This window comes from Geotrypetes seraphini, chromosome 14, assembly GCF_902459505.1.
Source record: "Geotrypetes seraphini chromosome 14, aGeoSer1.1, whole genome shotgun sequence".
NCBI lineage: Eukaryota > Metazoa > Chordata > Amphibia > Gymnophiona > Dermophiidae > Geotrypetes > Geotrypetes seraphini.
Window position 1 is genome coordinate 15,422,993 of NC_047097.1, and position 24,078 is coordinate 15,447,070.

A 24,078-nucleotide genomic window follows, 5' to 3' on the forward strand; every position below is an offset into this window, starting at 1 on the left:
TTGAACATAAGAACATAAGAACATAAGAAATGCCTCTGCTGGGTCAGACCCGAGGTCCATCGTGCCCAGCAGTCCGCTCACGCGGCGGCCCAACAGGTCCAGGACCTGTGCAGTAATCTTCTATCTATACCCCTCTATCCCCATTTCCAGTAGAAATTTGTCCAATCCTTTCTTGAACCCCAGTACCGTACTCTGCCCTATAACGTCCTCTGGAAGCGCATTCCAGGTGTCCACCACACGTTGGGTAAAGAAGAACTTCCTAGCATTTGTTTTGAATCTGCCCCCTTTCAACTTTTCCGAATGCCCTCTTGTTCTCTTATTTTTCGAAAGTTCGAAGAATCTGTCCCTCTCTACTCTCTCTATGCCCTTCATGATCTTGTAAGTCTCTATCATATCCCCTCTAAGTCTCCTCTTCTCCAGGGAAAAGAGACCCAGCTTCTCCAATCTCTCAGAATATGACAGGTTTTCCATACCTATTATCAGACGTGTTGCTCTCCTTTGAACCCTCTCGACTAATGCCATATCCTTCTTAAGATACGGCGACCAATATTGGACGCAGTACTCCAAATGCGGGCGCACCATCGCCCGATACAACGGCAGGATAACTTCTTTCGTTCTGGCTGTAATACCCTTTTTGATTATACCAAGCATTCTATTCGCTCTCTTAGCAGCCGCTGCACACTGTACCGACGGCTTCATTGTCATGTCCACCATTACCCCCAAGTCCCTTTCCTGGGTACTCTTATTCAATAACATCCCTCCCATTGTATAGTTGTACCTCGAGTTTCTGCTCCCCACATGTAATACTTTACATTTTTCAATGTTGAACTTCATCTGCCATTTCGCCGCCCATTCTTCTAATTTGTTCAAGTCCCTTTGCAACTTTTCGCAGTCCTCTGTAGTCCGAGCTCCATTAAATAGTTTGGTGTCGTCCGCAAATTTTATTATCTCGCACTTCGTTCCTGTTTCTAGATCATTTATGAAGATATTAAATAGCAGCGGCCCGAGCACCGAGCCCTGCGGGACACCACTCGTGACCCTCCTCCAGTCGGAGTAGTGACCCTTCACTCCTACCCTTTGTTTTCTACCCTCCAACCAGTTTCTGATCCATCTATGTACGTCTCCTTCCACCCCATGGTTCTTCAGTTTCCGGAGTAGACGTTCATGGGGCACCTTGTCAAAGGCTTTTTGGAAATCTAGATATATGATGTCTATGGGGTCTCCTTTGTCCATCCGTTTGTTGATCCCTTCGAAGAAGTGCAATAAATTCGTTAGGCACGATCTTCCCTTGCAGAAACCATGCTGGCTGGTTATCAGAAGTTCATTTTTTTCAAAATGTTGATCGATGTTTTCTTTTATCAGTGCTTCTGCCATTTTCCCTGGAACCGAAGTCAGGCTCACCGGCCTGTAGTTTCCCGGGTCACCTCTTGATCCCTTTTTAAAGATGGGCGTAACGTTGGCTATCTTCCAATCTTCCGGGATCTCGCCTGTTTTCAGGGATAAGTTGCAAATTTGCTGCAGTAGTTCCGCTATCTCCTCCTTTAATTCCTTCAGAACCCTTGGATGTATGCCATCCGGACCCGGGGATTTGTCAGTTTTTAGTTTTTCTATCTGCCTACGAACGTCCTCAAGGCTCACTTCTATGGATGTTAATTTTTCTGCCTGACTTCCGTTGAAGAATTGCTCAGGTTCCGGTATGTTGGACGTGTTTTCGTTTGTAAATACAGACGAGAAGAACATGTTAAGTCTTTCTGCCACTACCTTCTCCTCCTTCACCACTCCCTTCCTGTCTCCGTCGTCCAGCGGTCCCACTTCCTCTCTAGCCGGCTGCTTCCCTTTAACATACCTGAAGAATGGTTTGAAATTTCTTGCTTCCCTGGCTAGCCTCTCTTCATACTCTCTTTTGGCTTTCCGAACCTCACGGTGACATTCTTTTTGATGCTTCTTGTGCTCTTTCCAGCTCCCCTCAGTTTTGTCCTTTTTCCATTTCTTGAATGATTTTTTCTTATTGCCTATCGCTTCCTTCACTGTTTTGGTTATCCACGCCGGGTCTTTTGTTCGATTCTTTTTACACCCCTTCCTGAATCTGGGGATATACAGATTTTGCGCCTCGCTCACCATGTCCCTGAAGAAGGACCAGGCATGATTTACCGTTAACCATGTTTTGGAAGTGTTCCTAAGTTTCTTCCTTACTAATTCCCTCATTGCTTCGTAGTTTCCTTTCCTGAAGTTAAAAGTTGTCGCAATGGATCTCTTGCCTTTTGACACTCCTACCTCAATCTTGAACTTGATCATATTATGATCGCTGTTTCCCAACGGTCCCACTACTTCTACTTCCTTTGCAGGTCCCCTTAACCCATTTAGGATTAGATCCAGAGTGGCATTTCCTCTCGTCGGTTCTCTAACAAGCTGTTCCATGAAACAATCCTGTGTAGCTTCCAGGAATTTTGTTTCCCTAGCGCATTTCGAGCTTCCAAGCCTCCAGTCTATCCCAGGGTAGTTGAAGTCTCCCATAATAACCGTGTTGCCGCTTTTGCATTCACGCTTCATCTCGGCTTCCATTTCCTCATCGATATCTCTGGTTTGCCCCGGTGGGCGATAAAACAGGCCCATCTTTATTTCAGGCCCTTTCCTTCCCGGTATTTTAACCCATAGAGATTCCGGCTTGCTGGCCGTCTCTGCTGTGTCCATTTGTGTGGATTGTATGCCTTCTTTTATGTATAGGGCTATTCCACCTCCTTTTTGTCCTGTTCTGTCCTGGCGATAGAGCTTGTATCCCGGTAGTGCTGTATCCCATTTGCTTTCCTCATTCCACCATGTTTCAGAGATTCCAATGATGTCGATGTCTTCTGCGTTGGCCAAGGCTTCTAGTTCCCCCATTTTGTTTCTTAGGCTCCTTGCATTAGCATATATGCACTTTAGATCCTGGTATTTTGCTGTCCTCCTTTCCTTTCCCTGTGCTTCGGTCCATATTTTCTTCTCTTTTGCTGCAGACATTGTAACCACTTCTTCTGGGTTAGTCGACTCCTGTAGTTTGTCCCTTGTTCCTTCCCAGCCATTTTTCCCCTCGGTATCTTCACAGGATACCGTCTTCCGAATCGTCGACCCTTTGTCAACTGTCGGCTTTCCCCTTCTTCTTAGTTTAAAGCCTGTTCTATTCCTCTCTTGACGTTGTTTGCTAGGAGTCTAGTTCCTGCTGCGCTCAGGTGCAGTCCATCTTTCCTGTATAGCTTGCTCTTGCCCCAGAACGCCGTCCAGTTCCTCACGAAGTGGAATCCTTCTTCCTCACACCATCTCCTCATCCACGTATTTATTGATTGTAGTTCCTCCTGCCTTTTCACATCTGCCCTCGGTACTGGTAGGATCTCAGAGAACACTATCTTCTGGGCCTACTTTTTTCAAAGATCCTTCTCAGGTTTAAATTTATAGAATTGTTTTATTGTTTCTTATTCTGTATGATGAAGAATAGATTGATTGTTAGGGAATGTGTTTTTTGTCCTGTTTCTGTAACTTTTATGAATGTTTTTATGTAACCCACATAGTTCTTTGGATATGTGGGCTATAAATGTTTTAAATAAATAAATGGAACCACTCAAAATGCAGTTGTAATCTCGTTCACTTAGGACTGTAGTTCCCTCTCCTCCCTGAGCAAAAGCTGACTTCCCCCCTCCCTCTACATAGAACAGCATCCCTTCTCAACCCCCTTCACATAGTACAGTGCCCCCTCAAATTCTTCCACATACATCAGGACCTTCTTTAGAGTGCGCCCCCCCCCCCTGCCCTCACCCACCCAGCATGCCTTAATGTTCCCTGGTGGTCTAGAGGATTTTCCAGGCAAACAAATAACAGGCAAACAAATAACAGGCATGTATTAGAGAACTACTCCCCACATACATAAAATTACACATATGTACCCTTGATATGCATAAGTCTATCCAACCTGGCCAGTTTAGGCTTATACACATTTTATAAAATACACTTGTACACATAAGAACATAAGAATTGCCTCTGTCGGGTCAGACCGGAGGTCCATCGTGCCCAGCAGTCCACTCACGCTGCGGCCCCTCAGGTCCAGGACCTGATAGTGCTCCTACCCTAAAACTCACATACGCTTTTCGCTTATGTCCTGTAGAGTAGCCTTCTATCTATACCCTGCAATCCCCTTTGCTTCCAGGAAGTCATCCAGTCCCTTTTTGAAACCCAGTATTGTACTCTGTCCTATTACCTCCTTTGGAAGCGTGTTCCAGGTGTCCACCACCCTCTGAGTGAAGAAAAACTTCCTTGCATTCGTTTTGAATCTGTCCCCTCTCAGTTTTTCTGAATGACCTCTTGTTTTTGTTGTCCCCGCTAGTCTGAAGAATCTGTCCCTCTCCACTCTCTCTATGCCTTTCATGATTTTATACGTCTGTATCATGTCTCCTCTCAGTCTCCGCTTTTCCACAGTAAAGAGCCCCAGTTTGTCTAACCTTTCGGTTACGTCTGTATCATGTCTCCTCTCAGTCTCCGCTTTTCCACAGTAAAGAGCCCCAGTTTGTCTAACCTCTCCTCTGGACCCTCTCAAGTATCACATAAATTTGATGTGTGTCAAAGAGCCATTGTGCACATAATGAAGCTACTAAGTAGTAGATTTAAAACAAAGGAGGAAAATATTTCTTCACTCAATGTGCAATTAAACTGGAATTCGTTGTCAGAGAATGTGGTGAAAGCAATTAGCTTAGCAGGATTTAAAAAAGGTTTGGATAATTTCCTAAGATAAGTTCATAAGCCATTAGTAAGATGGATGTGGGGAAATTCACTGCTTATTTTAAGCATAAGCAGCATAAAATATGTTTTACTCTTTGACCTGGGTTGGCCACTGCTGGAAACAGGATCCTGTGATTGATGGACCTGTGGTCTGTCCCAGTATGGCAGCTCTTATGTTTTTATGCATGTATTCTCTGTGAAGTAATTTTTGAAAGTTAGTGTAACTTCTACATCTGATCTAGAGGGTAATTTTATTTAGAGTCCTTCTAACTGATTGAATCTTCTTATGTATACTGAGCGTATTTGTGCACATTTAAGCAAATAGTTTCTTGGCAATTTTGGAAAACTGCTGCTTTACCTGCAAACAAGCCTTTTAAAACTTACCCCCTAAGGGGGAGATGGGTGCAAGATGAAAACCAAAGATAGAGAAAGGGACAGAGATCAATTTTACAGATTTTCTTCAACCCACCCTTCTTATATCTGGAATCATAAAAAGCAATTTTGCAGTAAAGATGGACAAACTGTGATATGAACTGCCTGATGCACAGACTGAATTCCAGGGATGCTAGTAATTTTTTATTTCAATAAAAAAGCGATACCACAGTGACCTCTAGAGGATATAAATGTTCAAAGCAACTGGAATAACATCTTTTTCACCAAATCCCTCAAAATGCAGATTTCTGCTGGCTTGTTTAACACATCATATAACGCTTATAGTACTCCTACTCGGTTTAAAGCAGACGATGTGCTCAGAAACATTATAATCCTTAGCATATAAAATGAAATTAAAAGAAGAGGTGGGAAGTGTTACTGATCTAAATTAGTGGATTGTATATCATGTTATCATAGCTTAGAACATAAAAATTTCACTTTAAATTTATAAACTGTGAAACAGTTGCACACAAAGCAGATACCTTACAATTTATTTTTTTTTAAAAAAGCACACTTAACCAGTCAGGTTTTCAGGGTTTACCACACTGAATATGCACTAGAACTTTGCAGATATCGAAGAACCCATGTATGCAGATCTACCTTACACATATTCAATGTGGAAATCCAGAAAACACGACCAGCTAAGGAGAGGCCGAGAAGCGCTGTTCTACATGAGTGGGTTGAACATAGTGCTAGCCAAAAAATATGAGAAACATGCAGGACATCAAGAATTGAGAGGTGCATCGTTTATTGTTTATTAAAAACTTGATACAACGTAATTCAAGATGGTTTACAATTTTAAAAAAAATTAACAAGAATAGGATAGAACGCCACTAGTAAAACAGGACAGCAACACACACACACTACAACTACGTAAGCAAGAAAGCTCCCAATCCACCACCCTCGGTGGCTCCTCCGATCGCAACTTGAACTCAGGCTGTCTCATTCTCCAGCAAACCGCCTCTACCTGGAAACAATCCAGAAGCGATCATACTCATACAGCATGCCTAAACTATGGAACCAACTCGCTCCTGCTACCAGAGAAATTGACAACCTACTGCCGTTCCGGAAGGCAATAAAGACGCTACTGATTATCAACCAACTCACTCCTGGTCTCAAACTTTAACCGGCTGGGAACTGGTGCACCTGAATCTGTCAGCCAATACTGTGCTCTTCTCTATTATGGCCATTCCGAGACTCTATATACTTGGTATTCTCTTAGTTTAATTAAAGCATAGGGGATCTCAAACCCCCTCCCCCCAATATAAACTTTATGTGCTGAACAAGCTTTCAGAAAATTGTCTCACCTATTAAATACAATTTTCTGAGCAATCTTGCCAGCAAAGAATTAGCTTACTAGATTAATCTGCCCATACTGATTTCAATTGCAAATAGTTGCTGAGACTGCCATGGAAAGTCTCGGCCCACCATTGTAGCATGGGGCAGGAACAAGTGGAGTTCATTCCTGCTTTTGAAAAAGTAATTAGAGGTCATTAGGTAAACCCAGAGAAGGCTTATGGTGGTCAGATGGGATGGGAAGGGGCTTTTTTAGTCAGGTTGGGGGGATGGGGGAAGAGTTTTGTTTTTAGTTTCTGCTGAAACTGAGTGGCCAGTTTCAAGTCACAGATTCGGTTTCAGCAGAAACTGAAGATCCGGGGTTCAGTTAGGCTCTAATTTACCTTCTTGTTTCTTAGGTTCTACGAAACATTATCAGCAAATGCATGAAAGCCATGTGTAAACCTTACAGCATTTCGAGTATCAGAAACATTAAGGAGTCAGTTTTCAAAAACTGTTACATAAGAACATAAGAAATGCCACTGCTGGGTCAGACCAGTGGAAACCAAAAAAACTCTGTGGAGTGATGATGTTTCCAAATGGACTTTATTTGAAAGTATCAAAGTTCCAAAGGTACACTAAAATCATCCACATAAAATAATTCCATCCACATAAGAGCCTTAAAGGACCTAGTCCGCTAGGGATACAGGACCCAACACGGTCCGCGTTTCGACAAAAAGTCTTCTTCAGGGGTCCCTGGGGGTCCTATAAAGGTGAGTACGTGGGAAACAATTGTGTGGTGAACCGGAAGTGAGACACTGCTTGCAGTGGTCCATTGTGCCCAGCAATCCGCTCACGCAGCAGCACCTAGGTCAAAGACCAGCGCCCAAACGGAGACCAGCCCTACCTGTGTACATTAACCTGTCCAGCTTTGTCTTGAATCCCTGGAGGGTGTTTTCCCCTATAACAGCCTCCGGAAGAGCGTTCACGTTCTCTACCACTCTTTGGGTGAAGAATTTCCTTACGTCTATACGGAATCTATCCCCTTTTAACTTTAGAGTGCCCTCTTGTTCTCCCTACCTTGGAGAGGGTGAACAATCTGTCTTTATCTACTAAGGGCTCCTTTTATTAAGGTGCACTAGCGTTTTTAGCGCAAGCAGGAAATTACCGCGTGCTACGCTTCTAGAACTAACGCCAGCTCAAAGCTGGCGTTAAGGTCTGGCGTGTGCGGTAATGTAGCACGCGCTATTCCGTGTATTAAAGCCCTAATGCGGCTTAGTAAAAGGAGCCCCATGTCTATTCGCTTCAGTATCTTGAATGTTTCGATCATGGCCCCTCACTTTCTAAAACACTGATTTCCAACAGAACTTTGAAGCTTATATTTGCGGTTGAAAATTCACCGATATTTAGATATAATATGTAGATTCATAGGTTTAGACTTAGAGCTATAAATCATTTGTCTAGATTCAGTTCTTTATATTAACCTGCATAATATGTCGACATGCTTGAACATGTTTGGGTTGTTTTTTTTTTAACCATAGTTTACATTACTGGCCTAGAACATGTTCCGTAATATCATCTATACTGTGTAACCACTAAGGTATAGCCAGAAAATGTTGGTTTTATGTTGTTTCTAGTGTCATTTTTGGAAATTTTCTTTTTATTATGTTGACCTGGGAAGAATACTATTAGTAGTCCATGCTTTTTTGAAGAGTATGCATTAGTTGCAAAAAAAATCACACTTTTGTGTATTTGCATGACGGATTGTGCAAAAGTGCATTTTTTTTATTTATTCAATATTCAAGCTTACCGCTACTAATGACTGGAACAGTCAGTTCTGAATGGTTTACATTAGCCAAAGCATGGGCTTCTATAGTGGTGTAACAAAACAGAGCTAATTACATGAGCTGTTTACTTGACATGGTGTTACAATGCATCCTCCTGAACTAATCTCCCTCTCAAACCATACATAAACCAAACTAAAATCTAACTATAAATATAGAATATAAACATAAGATAACATATAAAAATAATATAAATGTTAAAATATAAAATACACCCCCCCCCAAAAAAAAATAAAAAGCTAACACAACATAAATTAAACCAAGATCAACTAAACCATAAAGTAAAAATTAAAGAAAGTAAAATTAAATAAAAATTTAAAAATCAGTTTTAAAATCACTGTCCACAAGGCACAAATCTTCCACTTCAGGATCCTAGTCTGCCTAGTAGGTTTGCGTCTCTGCCATTTATACATACAGGCCATGAATTGGTCCCCTCAATGCCATCTGGACAGTACTGCACCAGGACTTGACCTCCAGCCCATCGCAAATAGGGCCCACCATAAAACACAGCCTCCATGATCCAGCCAGCCCGAAGATGGAAACAGTCAGCCCTTAGTAGAAGAGGGGGGGGGATCATCTTATTTTTTAAACTGCTTAAAACTAAGCTATTCATTGATGCTTATTTATGATACGGTATGACAGTCATTCCTATTGAAATTGTTTTGCTTTCCCTTTACTGTAATTGATGAGTTCTTGTTGAAAGTATTGTTAAGGGAATTTCTCTTATATCATTAGCTATATGTATGACGATTTTGAATTAGTGTGTTTCAGTGTATGTGTATTTTTATGCTTTTATGTATGTTAACTTTGGAAACTGCGGAGACTTTTAGCGGTATAAAATTTTTTAAAATAAATACTTAAAATAAAAGAAAAGGTAAAGGAAAACACGTCAGGGAAAGGGGTTATCTGTAATGAACCTTTTATCTAAATCTTGTAAGCGTCTTTAAAGAGTAAAGTTTTAAGATTGGACTTAAAATTATTTAAATTAGTTTCTTGTTGTGGGGTGGGCGTTCCATAATGTTGGAGCAACTCTTTCGTAAATGTGACCCATAGCTACCTATGCGTCTTTCTAAAATGCTAGCATACTTGGCAGAAATCACACCTATTTTGCAGGCGTATGCTTTTATCTGTATCTAGATTATGCTCGGAAAGAGAGGCATGCAGGCAGGAGAGAGTTAGCCAGGAAGAGGACGCAGACGAGCAGGAGAAAAGCGGCCAAAGAGTCAAGGGGAAAGCAGCAGCAAGTGAGGGGCAGTGGCGAGAGGTAGCTCCGCCCACCCCTCCAGCGTCATTGGCAGCTGATCCGGAGCTCCCCCTTAAAAGGGGAGGGGCCAATGGTGAGTGATACAGCGTGCTCGGAGAGCAGGGCAGGCAGGCAGGAGAGAGTTAGCCAGGAAGAGGAGGCAGGCAAGCAGAATAAAAGCAGCCAAAGAGTCAAGGGGAAAGCAGCAGCAAGTGAAGGGCAGCAATGAGAGGTAGCTCCGCCCACCCCTCCAGCATCATTGGCAGCTGATCTGGAGCTTCCCCTTAAAAGGGGAGGGGCCAATGGCGCTCAGCCATTCGGCGCGCATCGAATGCGAGCGTTAAAGGCACTCACCTTAGTGAGCCACCTTTGCGAAGGGCCTTAATGTAACCAGGGTTAAAAGTTGCTTGAGTGTGAAGCAGGGTTTAAAGAAGTAGATAAGATCTGGAATGTAAGAATTGTGTTCTTTTTCTTGTTTTGAGAGGTTTGGTTTATGTATTGTTTGTATTGGTGCAGTTTTGAGTTTTTCTGTTGCTGATCTCTTGCACAGGTCTGCTGTCCTCATGCAGAGATCAGCATCAGCTGTATGAACATTCTAACTGTCAGATTTGACAGCTGGGAGGGTGACTTGGATCTGTGTGGAGGTGTTTTGGTTTCTGTACCTGGTGAGAGGGTAATTTATGGTGGTTTTTATTTGAGTTTGTGAAGGACTGTGAAATTCTGGTTAAGGTCTGAAGTTTGGTATTGATGCTGGTAATGTTTGAGAGTCTGAAGAGATTTTTTTTTGTGATGTTCTGTGAGACTCTTCTGGGAAATGTTTGAGAGGATCTTTGAGTGACTTCTGTGGTGCTGATTTTTGGGAGGAGATTTTATGAGAGATTCTGTGACGGATTTCTGTGAAATATTGTAAGAGAATATTGGTGAAGAAAAGTTGGTAAGCTGTTTTGGGAACCTTTTCCTGAGAATATCTGTTGTAAAGTTTATTGAGAATTTGTTTTTTTAGTGATTTGAGATATAGGAAATTCTGGGAGGGAAAAAAATATAGGGTATATCAATTATTATTATTTTTTTTTTTTTTAGTTTAGAAGTTATTTTAGGAAATGTGGGGGTTATTAGATTAGGATAGGGTTTTCCCTTATTGGTTTGTTTAAGTCAGAGAAGTAGGTTGGTTCCAGCAAGAGAGAGTCTGCTAGCAACAGCGCGCCTACGTGGGACCCTACATAGCAAGAACATAAAGCCTCAAATACCCAAATCTGAGGAAAAAGAAGAACTTTACAGAGGGGAAGTAGAATATACAGCATTTGTTTATTAAATATTATTTCTAATTTAAATTTTGAATCCTTAGTGCTTCTTTATATTTATTTTATTATATGTTTAATAACTATTTTAATTCCAAGGTTATACCATATTATTATATATTATTATTTTGTTTATGTAATTCACTCCTTCTCCTGGGGAAAGGTATCAATTTAACCCTCGGTGTGCACGACTACAAAACAAATCTCATTTCAAGAGGGATACCTTTTACCTCAGTCTGAGAAGGAGGGGGTTACATGAAGAAGGGGGTGAGTCACTGCACGAACAGTAGAAGAACAATCGCAGCAGAAGCAGAGGAAAGCCGCAGCAGACAGAAGCAGGAAGTTGAGCTAGGCTTGATGGACCACTGGTCTGATCCAGTAAGGCTATTCTTATATTCATATGTTCTGGAGACAGGTATATATGTTTCTATTCCGATCTTTTTTTTTTTTTGGGGGGGGGGGTCATCAGGGAACACTGGGGGAGTGTGTGTGGGTCTTTACGTTGTCTCTGCAGTGGTTATCTGGTCACTTTGGATACCTTTTTTGCCACTTATACCTGCTTTTACACCATCTAACTCACAACGTATAAGTCTCATAAAATCTTTAATTGTCTCTGCAGGATGACCAAGTCTAGGTCGGCCCACATCCTGCTCAAATAGCGCCCTAACCACTCCTCCAGATATGCCCTTTCAGCTCTGGGCGCACAGTGGAATTCAGGGGTCTAAAAATTCCCTGGATATGTCCAAAACTTGGGTTTAACTGCACTTGGACAACCTGTCTTTTGGGTTGTCCAAGTGTCGACTTGGGTGGGGTTTTAGACATGTTTAAATGTTAAGAACAAATGTTCAGTGCATCTGTGATCACTGCAAATAGTATGAATGCATGGTAAAGAACATTTCAGTGCATTAATTTCAAAAGACATCCTGGGTACACACCCCGCCTCCCCCAATTCTTCTCTGTTACAGCTCCTCAAACTTGGAACTCCCTCCCTATTTATCTCAGAGAAGAAAAGAACTTAGATAAATTTAAAAGTACTCTTAAGAGCTTTTTTTTCCAAAGACGCTTATGATATTTAGGAGTCCCAGCCTATTTTCACTTATTTTCATAAGGCTACCTCTTTTATTTCCCTCCTATTGTTTTTTTACCATAATCGTCCTTCTTTCTATCATTATTTTTGTATTTCATTACCCTGCCTTTCCCTTTGTTTTCCTTTTCTGTTTATTCTGTTAGTCGTTAATTTAAAATGTTTTGTTTAGTGTTCACCTGTTTTTCATAACCCCTGTATTATCTGTAAATTGAAATATTTGTTCATCGCTTAGATATTTGAGTAAGCGATTAATCAAATACTTAATAAATTGAAACTTGATAGTTTGCATTTTCCATGAATTACCATTTGCTTTTAAAAGTGAAACAAATGCAAAAAAAAAAACCCCAAACAAACAACAAACCCCACAACAACTACCCTCAAACACTGATTGCATTTTAGTATAAGGGCCCTAGATGTCTATACAAAATAGCAACTCGGTATTTGCCCTCTTCAACCAGACATTTTTAGATTGCCCTCAATTTTCTAACAACTCATATTTGTAATACTCATTTTTAATTTGTATCACCATAATTATTCATGTAAACCGCTGTGAACTTCATGGAGGTATTGGCGATATACAAATAAAGATTGTATTGCATTATTTTAAAAAAAGATTTCTGAAAGGTAATTTTATAAAGGTACAAAAAAGGAATTAAAACAACTGGAGAGGCAACAGCACGAACTTACCGGAAGGCAATGCAAAATACACATCTAATAAAATTTCATGCATTGTCGAAGTTTTCATTACAGTCGTCTCATTTCTGCTTGGAATGATTTCTGAACATAATGGCCACCATTCACCAGCACCTTCCTATTAGAAGTAGAAATAAGGTTAATTTCTTCTTTTTTTTGCAATGTTTTCCAATTATTTTGTTATCTACAAACTAATAGAGAACGTGATTCCATAATTTGGTGCCTAAATTTAGATTATCAACAGCATGCTTATGTTACAGAATACTAGCTCTTAGGTGGCATGAGTATTGTCAATAATTGAAAGTTACGAGCATAAGTGCTAGGCACTGTTCTGTAACTAGTGCATGTAAATCAAATAGCACACAACCGCAAGGAGGTGTACATGTGGGTGGAGCCTGGGTGTATCATGAGCATGTTGCCAAGTGATCCATGGAAATTATAGCATGCTATCAGTTGCGTGCACTGCTTGCGCTCTTAGGTGCACCAACATGCCCCAGTCATTGACATGACAGAAGATGACGCACATTTCAGCATGCTAGAGTGCACTAGTATTCTATAACTGCTTTGGAATACCCAGAAGATGTTATAAAAGTGGCACCACGAGCACCTCATTGTGGCACCTACCTCTTGGCACTGATTTACAGAATTGCCCCCATAACGATAAATTCTCTACAGGTCGTCAAAAGTTAAGCATTAAGGCCTGGATTCTCAAAACGGGACTGGAATCAGCCAGTGCCTGGAAAAACAGCGCCATTCGCAGGTCACTCAAACTACAGCACCATAAGAACATAAGAATTGCCGCTGCTGGGTCAGACCAGTGGTCCATCATGCCCAAAAGTCCACTCCCACGGTGGCCTTTAGGTCAAAGACCAGTGCCCTGAGTCCAGCCTTACCTGCGTACGTTCTGATTCAGCAGGAACTTGTCTAACTTTGTCTTGAATCACTGGAGGGTGTTTTCCCCTATAACAGCCTCCGGAAGAGCGTTCCAGTTTTCCGCCACTCTCTGGGTGAAGAAGAACTTCCTTACGTTTGTACGGAATCTATCCCCTTTTAACTTTAGAGAGTGCCCCCTCGTTCTCTCTACCTTGGAGAGGGTGAACAACCTGTCTTTTATCTACTAAGTCTATTCCCTTTATTATCTTGAATGTTTTGAGAATCGCGGTTTGCGACAAAGATAAGCGCCGAAAATGTAGGCCAGGGTTTTACAGGCCTACATTTCCGGCATTTATCTTCGATGCAGAATCACGCTTAGTGGTGCCGAAGGTCAATCCCCACCTTTTTGACATTCGGTGCTGGTGTCTGCATAAAAGCAATTCAGGAGCCTTTTTTGTAGGCGCTTCGTGGCACCTAATTTTTTTTCCCGAATTGGTTTTTAATGGTGCGGTCAATTACCGCATCATTCATTGACAATTAACACTTAACTTGGGTGCCGTTTGTGCACCTACCAGTGTCTTCCGAATGGTGCCATTTTGAGAATCCAAGCCTAAGATGCTGTACAGTGAGCATGTCATCTATGTATTTTGAAAGTAGGTAAAACACATGGGCAGATTCTGGGTAGAGCACGGGTGGGAACTCACAGCTATGCATGTAAATTATTTTTTAAAAACCTATAATATATGCATGTTTTCTAACAATATAGGCATGAATATTTACACCAACTCCATGGCTAGTGTAAGAGTTTGCACCTAATTTATTAGCATGTCTTTTTCCTGTTAAAATAGTATTCAATATAGGAAAACAGGTGCCCTTTTTTCATATAGAAAAGGATTCTAATAGATGCATATAAATCTAGACACACTGTTATAGAATTACCCTCCTTGTAGGTATCTCGATGCCACACAGTTAGTTACTATTCTATAATGGAATCTGGGTGCCAGGATCCTATTATAGAATACCAACAAAACCTGGCATCAGCACACCTACACATATGTGACTGCAGTTACACCAGCTGTAGACCTGGCATAACTGCAATTGCTTAAGTGCCCCAAGGGCACTCAAACTTACAGTATTCTGTAAGTTGCAGGTAAAGTGAGTAAAACATGGATGTTAGTTTGTTTGCTTGTTCTAGTTATATTTTATTCCAATTAACATAATTCACAAGAATACACTTGCTCAAGTGTAGAAAGTCTTGAGAAAGAAAAGTCTTGAGAGAAAATACCAAAATTTAAACATAATATACTAACTTCCTTAGACTACAATAATAGGAAGAAGGCCCAGGGAAAAGAAAGAGAAACTCATTTTACATGAAACAATAATACCGGTATTGGCCTAACGGCTGGTCCCACTATCTCAACAGCTGTTCACAAGAATAGCTAATCAGTTCCAGTCACCAATTTCTTCAAATCTAAAAAAGCCCTCAACTGCTCCGGTAAATATATATTTCACTCCAAGATATTTAATCAAACACTTGCATGGGTAAGCCAAAAGAAATGAAGCACTTAATGCTATTGCTTCAGTTCACTTTGCTAGAAATAACTTCCTTCGTTCCTGTGTTTTGTTGTCACATCGGGAAACATCCAAACCCTTTTTCCCAAGGAATAATACTTGTAAATTACGAAAGTGCAATCTAAATATAGCATTAACATTTTGCTTGAAAACAAGCGATATCAGTAAAGTAGCTCTTTCAGATGTTTCCAATAAACTGGTTTTGAGAAATCCGTAACATGAAGATTTTCTTTTCCACTTATATTCATTTGCTCCATCTCTGGGTTAACTCCTGTTTTTCTTTACTGGCAAATAATATATTTTATTTACTGGCAGCATATTTTCTGAGGAAAATCCCAAAACTTCAATTAAGTACTTTTTGAATAATTCCAAAGGAGTCATTGCCAGAAATTTAGAACATAAGAACATAATAGCCTTACTGGATCAAGCCCAGTAGCCCATTCTTATGGGGGCCAATCCAGGTCACTAGTACCTGGCCAAAACCCAAGGAGTAGCAATATTCCATGCTACCAATACATGGCAAGCAGTAGTTTCCCCCATGTCTTTCTCAATAACAGACTATGGACTTTTCCTCCAGAAACTTGTCCAAACTTTTCTTAAAACCAGCTATGGTATCCGCTCTTACCACATCCTCCGGCAACGCGTTCCAGAGCTTAACTATTCTTAGAGTGAAAAAAATTTCCTCCTATTGGTTTTAAAAGTATTTCCCTGTAACTTCTTTGAGTGTCCCCTAGTCTTTGTAATTCTTGACGGAGTGAAAAATCGATTCACTTGTACCCGTTCTACTCCACTCAGGATTTTGCAGACTTCAATCATATCTCCCCTCAGCCATTTCTTTTCCAAGCTGAAGAGCCCTAACCGTTTTAGTTTTTCCTCATACGAGAGGAGTTCCACCCCATTTACCATCTTGGTCGCTCTTCTTTGAACCTTTTCTAGCACCGCTTATCTTTCTTGAGATAAGGAGACCAGAATTGAACGCAATACTCCAGATAAGATTGCACCATGGAGCGATACAGGGGCATTATAATATTCTTAGGCTTGTTAACCATCCCTTTTATAATAATTCCTAGCATCCTGTTTGCTTTTTTGGCCACCACCACACATTGGGCGGAAGGCTTCATCGTATTATCTACCTAGATCCTTTTCTTGGGTGCTAATCCCCAAGGTGAACCCTAACATCCAGTAACTGTGATTCAGGTCATTCTTCCCAATGTGCATCACTTAGCATTTGTCCACATTAAATTTCATCTGCCATTTGGACGACCAGTCTTCCAATTTTCTAAGGTCTTCCTGCAATTTTTCACAATCCGCATGTGTTTTAACAACTTTGAACAGTTTAATGTCATCTGCAAATTTAATCATCTCACTCATCGTTCTAATTTCTAGATCATTTATAAATAAGTTAAATAGCTCCGATCCCAGTACAGACCTCTGCGGCACTCCACTGTTTACTCTCCTCCATTGAGAAAAATGACCATTTAACCCTACCCTCTGTTTTCTATCCAATAACCAATTCCTAATCCACAACTGAACTTTGCCACCTATCCCATGACTCTTTAATTTTCTCAGGAGCCTCTTGTGAGGAACTTTATCAAAAGCTTTCTGAAAATCTAGATACACTATATCAACCGGCTCACCTTTATCCACTTGTTTATTCACACCTTCAAAGAAGTCAAGCAAATTTGTGAGACAAGATCTCCCTCGGCTGAACCCACGCTGACTCCGCTCATTAAATCATGTTTATCTACGTGTTCCACAATTTTATTTTTTATAATTGTTTCTATCATTTTGCCTGGAACATTCAAGAGAAGTATATTCAATCTACAATAGAATCTAACTATTCTATCTTTCTAGTAAGTAAATTTTTATCCTTTACAATCCCAGATGTCGGCTCTTGAAGGCTTTCCACACTATCTTTTAGTTTTTGTTCAACAGAACGTTCTCCCTTTGTCCCTTCCAACTTTTTACCCAAAACATCCACTGTACTCACAAGTAGGGAAACATCCTGTGAAGACTTGGCAACTGTAATGTTTAGCTTCTGGAGAGCCTCCCAAATGCTCTCCATCACCACTGGCGGTTTCAGCAGCTGGGAGCAAACTTCTATTTAAGCTCCCAGCTCTCCCTGCTCCCTCAAACCTCTCAAGGCATCCATCTCTCAAATCGGGAGAATAACTCCACAGGGGTCCCCCCAGCTCAGCCGCATTAGGGGCAGAGCACAGTGGTAGAACAGCATCCGGAGGTGAAAGAGATGTTTCGAAGTCTAAATCTTTGGCATCTCCTCTTGCCAAAGACGCAGCAGACAACTCTCTGGGTACTCTGAGGGATCCAAAGACAACAGTGAACTCCTGAATAGAGCATTGCACAGGGGAAGAAATCCTTGCCGCCAAGAAATTGGCACAAACACTTCCTTTGCTTTTAGAATGTCAGAAAAAAAGGAGGAGACTTTGCACATCTCTGCCATGCTCGATCTGAGATACCATTACCCTGCCACCGCCATCTTGGATCGCCTTGCTGATAGGTGATTGTTTAATAAAGATTTTTTTTTTATTATTATTTTAGAGCAGTAAATCCTGGATCTGTTTATTTAGCATCGCTGCTAGTGCAGATCTGTGTTTTGCTAGAACATGTGAGTGTGCACAGAGAACACCTAAGAAATTTGTCTGTACTACACAGTAGCGCCAATGTGTGCACATATTTTCAGAAGGGTAATTATAAATGTATACTGCCTCTTTGAAAATACCTAGCACAGAAATTTAGGCTGCCTGTTTTAAAATCGCCCTAAATGGGCATCTTTTTTTTTTTTTTTTTTTTAGCACCTGACTTAGTCAATGGCATCAACTTCCGCATACTATTCTTACTAAAATTAAAGTGTTCAAAAAGTTATTAACACCACACTTTTTCAACAGGCTTTTGGAACTGATTCCTTTCCGAATGATCACATTCATTGATTTGAGACGTTCACAGGCAACTGACCTCATATTTGATTTAATTTTATTGTGTGGATGGAATTGAATGCATCTTAGATATGAATGATGAGACTAGGTCTTTTCTTTACATTATGGAGTTCTTTTCAGGTTTTATGTCATTTTAATGTAATCTGCTGAGAACTTTTGTAAGATTTGGCAGAATATCAAAGTTTAACAAACAAATATGATGTTCCTTCTCAAAAGATCCTGTCGGAAGATGCCATGTTATAGTGAGGCCAGAATCAGTGGCGTACTAAGGGGAGTGCGGGGGGGGGGGAATGGTTCACCCTGGGGGTGGTCTTCCTTGGGGTGCATGCACCCCTCCTACCCCCTTCCCACTCCTCCTCTGCCATGCACGTGCGCTCCTTCCCAGTACCTTTTTACCTTTGGCACAAACATTGAAGAATTTGCTGCCCGCATCAGCTTCAGTGCTTTCTCCGACATCACTTCTGCGAGAAAGTGACGTCAGAGAGAGCTCTGAAGCCAATGCAGGCAGCATATTCATCGCTACTGACACTGAAGTTAAAAAGGGAAAGGGAAGGGGCTGACATGTGCAGCAGGGGGTGGGGGGTAGGGAAGAGGGTGGGGGGGCAGGGAAGAGGGTGGGGGGGCATGGAAGAGGGTGGGAGAGGAGCGCCAGTCACCCTCGCTACGCCACTGATCAGAATGCACCTCTTCCCAACTGGTCCTAGAGGAGGCATTATGCTCAGTCCTATATTGTGAATTTTAATTATTACTGTAAACCTGTCTAGATGAAGGACTATTTGCATCTGTTTTTATCTTTATGCAATTTTACAATATGATTCACGACATAATAATCTTGAGAATAATTTTTCCAATAAACAAAAAAATTTCAGGTAATACACCTAACATTACCTATTTAGGGAAAAGGAAAATCCAAGAGAAATCTAATTAAAATAGAAATAAAGAAAAACGAGCCGTACGATATTCTCGAGATTAATAATTACTACCTAAACACATTAATGAGCTTGCAAACAGCACATTTGCTTGTCAAAATTACAGTTAACTTTTTAGGAAAAGTTTCTAATTGTGACAGTTTAAAGAAAACAGAAGTCACATTGTATTGAATGATGCATTTGCAAGGAAATTGCAGGAAGACGTTATCTCCCAGGGAAGTCACTTCTTGCTACAGCATTGGTTTGTTTAAAACTATTTATATTCTACTAATCCAACATCGGCTACATACCGGTAGACCCTTTATAGCAATTCTTTGCAAAAAAATAAAAATAAATAATTTTTCACTACTTTCTTAAGCCCCTCCCCCAGCACTTTCCACCATGCTTAGAAAATGGAAAAGCAAGTCAAATTGAAAGTTAAATTAACAAATTAAGCTCATGGCATCATATATCCTCTGTCACACAGGCAGCCTCCATAATATGAAAAACAACAGAAACAAAATGTAAGAACAAGAAAATCAAAGATCATATTAGGAAAAATTCAAAGCTGTAATATGAAAGGCAAAATAATGAGAGGTCTGACCAAAAATTAGCTGAATATACTTTGGTCTGGATTACCTCTATTGCATGTTGCACAGTTTGAAGGGGAATAGAGACGGTGCCTAACAAGGAGTCACAAAGCCAACCTTTTCTCCACAGCTCTACTGTGAGGCAAGTTTCAGTATCCTGGATTTCACTGCAAATAAAATTCATGCAAATTAATGTCCATATTGCTGACGTGCTCTCACCAAGACTTGCTGTAATAAAAATTACTTCCACCTTTCAAGTGTATGCGCTTGGTCTCTTAAAATTTCCTAAATGTTTCAGGCCCTTTTACTAAGCTGCGCTAAAAGGTGTCCTGTGCCATTATTAGCATGTGTGTTTCCCGTGCACTGAGGCTACTTTAGCGTGGCTCTAAAATGGCCACAATGTGTATTTTCCTATTAATGACCACTGACTAATATTAAAATTAGCACATGGGTATTAGAGCATGAGCTCTTATCACCACCTATTTTATAAGTGTAGGACAGTGTGTCGCAAACTTTTAAAGCTGCTGGCACACATAGCTAATCTCAGGGCGACTGGAGGATACCCAGAAATATGCAGATGTCAACAAGATGACATCACGAGCATGCGCAACATCACGTCAATGTCCTCCAGCCACAACCCTGAGCCTTATATTACTCTGGTGGGGAGTGCTGTAGAAGGAGAAGAAGCAGAGGAGTCGGCTGATTGACTACAGAGTGTGCCTCTCTCCACGAGATGCACGTCCTGTAAGCAGTAACCAGCTCCGGTGCCTCTCCTCCTCACCAGCATCTTGGGGCACACAGCTTGCAATACACTGCTGTAGGGGCTCCTGCACTAATCAGTTTGCGCATGGCAATGTCCATAAGCATAGGGCACACCTATGGGCCACCCCCTCCATGCTAAAAAATGCACCGATCCCAAAACTATCACAAGGCATGCTTTTATAACCTGTGGTAAGCACACATTACTGCTACTGCAGCTTACTAAAAAGGACCCCCTTGTCTTTGAATTGTTAGCCACCTTGACATTCATTAAAGTAAAAACAATTACAATACGCTTTAAACATAATGGGATTGATAGACTGCGGAAGTTAGCCAGCTGACTCCTGTGGTCGATGTCAGACCATTTCTAGTAACCGGCATTGAATATCCAGTTTATTTTTGGCAGCTATAATCTTAGCCGGCTGTCAATATTCAGCAATGACCCTTTTATCAAGATGCACTAGAGGCTTTTAGCGTAAGCCAGTGCGGTAAATGCTCCGATGCGTTGGAGCACTTACCTCGCTGGCCCACGCTAAATACCTCTAGCGCAGCTTGATGAAAAGTAGGAGTGGTAAGTTTATAGCAGCTAAAGCGGCCAAATTTGACCGCTAAACTTAACCCAGCATGTTAACCCTTTAATTGGAAAATGGTGAAACAGCTGCTTTACGTTAGAGAGTTGCACGGGGACAGAAATCCCAGCCATCCCCGTCAATCCTCGCCAGGATCCTCTCCATCCCCGCAAGGAATTATATCCATCCCCGCCCGTCCCCATAAAAAGCAGCAATTACTTCTGACAGGATCATCAATCCCACAGTTTCTTTTGTGTTTACGCTGCTGTTTTCCTTGTGGAATCTCTTTGGTGGAAGCCTTTTTTTGTTTTCTGTTCAGATCCAGAAAATATCAATGATATAGCATCGAACAACAAAAAGCTTGAAATTATTCAAAACTGGCTTAATCTAAATAAACTGGCTTTAAACATAAAAAAGACCAAAACAATGCTTTTCACTTGGAAAAAGGACACGGACTTGAAGACCCCATTTGTCCTCAATAATACTCCTTTACACTTAGTTTCCACTCTAAAAATTCTCGGAGTTGTAATTGACGATAAATTGCTTTATCATGAACGTATTTCCAACATAGTTAAGACTTGCTTTTATAAGCTACGCATGATCCGATCCACCACCAAATTTCTTAGCCCCAATTCAATCAAAATACTAGTCCACTCTCTGATCATAGCAAAAATAGATTATTGCAACGCACTCTTACTCAACATTTCTCAAAAAGAAAAAAGAAGATTACAGACCATTCAAAATACAGCGATTAAGTTAATATACAATGCCAAGAAATACGATCATGTTACGCCTCTGATGACCGACGCCCATTGGCTGCCAATCAGCCATCATGTACCCTTCAAGGTCATGCTACTTATATTCAAAACCCTGACTTTTAACGAACCTCAATTTAGATCTAAAATGTTAATCCCCCATAACACTTTACGTCCACTTCGCTCATCATTTCAAAACCTCTTATCCGTCCCTTCCATTTCAAAACCTCTTATCCGTCCTTTCCTTAAAAATAGTAGGTACAAGAAGATCAGACATGTTTTCCATAATGGGCCCGCAATTGTGGAATTCCATGCCCCAATATATTAAAAACGAAAAAGATATTATACTTTTTAAAAAATCACTAAAATCTTATCTTTTTAAAGATGCTTTTAACATTTAATCTTATTACAAAATATGCTCTAGTTTTAACTCCCAATTTCCTTTTGTTTTTGCCTTTATTGTTTATTTCTTCTAAGACAAAATTGTAACTTTTCCTCCTTTCCTTTCGTCTCACGTCCGTATTTTATTGAAGAATTTTTGTTAGTTTGTTTGTTGTTATATGACTCATGCTTTTATTAAATGTTGTTCATCGCTTAGCAATTCAAATAGGCGATTCATCAAATGTTAATAAAAACTTTGAAAAAAACTTTATAAATCTTTCCTTTTGGTTGTCTTAATAATAATATTGTAATTTATAGCTAAAGAGACATATGATCAAGAAACTGTTTTATTTTACTTTTGTGATTATGATAAAGATATCGAGGGCCTCAAAATAGTACCTGGCAGGCCGCATGTGGCTCCCGGGCCGCGAGTTTGAGATCACTGATCTAAACAGTGTGATAAGGCGGTGGCTATTGCCAGAAGGATGCAGGGCTATATAGAAAGAGGAGTAACCAGCAGAATAAGGGAGGTGTTGATGCTCCTGTATAGGTTATTGGTGAGACCGCACTTAACAATATTGTGTTCCGTTTTGAAGACCGTATCTGGCGAAGGATATACTGTATTTTTCACTCCATAAGACGCACCCCAGATTTAGAGAAGGAAAACAAGAAAAAAACCCACAAAAACCCATCCTGAACCAAATTGTATACTAATATATATCCAACACCTTTAAATTACATCCCAGCCCCCCCCCCAAATCAATCATCACTTTTATATACCCCCAGCACCTTTAAATTCTGTCCCAACCCCCCCAACCATTCATCATTTTTACATACCCCCAGCACATTTAAATTCAATCCCAGCCCCCCAGCACCATTAAATTCCATCACAGCACACACCCCCAGCGGTACCTTTAAATGTTGGAGGTTGGTGGACGGCTGCCTGCTGCTTGTCGGGGACCACGGCGCACAAGCGTGCTAATGCCTAGGCCCGGATACTTCCCTAATTAGGTCGGTTGCTTGTGCTTCGCAGGGCTGCTGCCTGCTAATTACCGGCAAGTCATGGCCAGCGGCGCACAAGCACGCTGCTGCATGGGTGGGCACCACTTCTGAATGACTGCTCAGTTCTACTGAGGCAGCCATTCAGAAGTGATGGCTTGTGCGCCACTGGCTCCGACGTGCCAGTAATCAGCAGGCAGCAGCCCTGTGAAGCACCAGCAACCGGCCCAATTAGGGAAGTGTCCGGGCCCAGGCATTAGCGTGCTTGTATGCCACGGACCCCGACAAGCAGCAGGCAGCCGTCCACCAACCTCCAACATTTAAAAGGTACCGCCGGATATATATATATATATTTTTTTGTATATTAGCTTCATAAAAAGCACCCTTATTTCCGCCCACTTTTTATGGGGGAAAAAGTGCGTCTTACGGAGCGAAAAATACAGTAAAAAGACTTGAAGCGGTCCAGAGAATAAGAGGTTTGAATCCAAAAAAAGTATGAGAAGAGACTGGAAGACCTAAATATGTATACTGTGGAGGAGAGGAGGGACAGGGGAGATATGATAAAGATGTTTAAATACTTGAAAAACATTAATATAGAACCACATCTTTCCCAGAGAAGAAAAAATAGTAAAAAGAGGGCATAATTTGAGGTTATGGGGAGGAAGTCTTAGGAGCAATGTTAGGAAATTTTTCTTCACGGAGAGGGTGGTAGAGGCCTGGAATGCCCTCCTGAGGGAAGTGGTGGAGAGGAAAACGGTACTGGAATTCAAAAAACTGTGGGATAAAAATAGAGGATCTCTAATTAGAAAATGAAGGATGTAAATTAAAGAGCTAAGGCCTATATTGGACAGACCTGCACAGTCTGTGTTCCAATATAGTGATTTGGTGTAGGATGGGCTGCGGTGGGCATCAATGGGAACTCCACTAATATGGAACAGGAGGATATTGCTGGCCAGACTTTACGGTAGATATCCTGCAAACAACGGGATGGTTGTATAGGCTTAAGTGAGCTTGGACGGCAACTTCAGCATTTAGAATCTAGGACTTTACAGTCTACGGCCCGGAAGTATCAAAGAAGAGACAAGTTAATCTAATCATGTATT

The 24,078-nt window shown here is 41.0% G+C and overlaps 1 protein-coding gene across 8 annotated transcripts in view; it reads right to left on the minus strand.

Moving 5' to 3' along the window:
• Positions 1 to 24,078, minus strand: part of UNC13C (unc-13 homolog C) — a 769,821-nt gene that overhangs the window by 741,181 nt on the left and 4,562 nt on the right. For 4 of the 8 annotated variants that reach the window (XM_033920487.1, XM_033920488.1, XM_033920489.1 and 1 more), the window contains exon 4: positions 12,610 to 12,733. In XM_033920487.1, coding sequence (XP_033776378.1) covers positions 12,610 to 12,733 — 124 coding nt within the window. Of the gene's footprint in view, positions 1 to 12,609; positions 12,734 to 17,050; positions 17,349 to 19,561; positions 19,680 to 24,078 lie in introns of those variants that run through there. The other 4 variants (XM_033920485.1, XM_033920484.1, XM_033920482.1 and 1 more) reach the window with 2 other exon arrangements.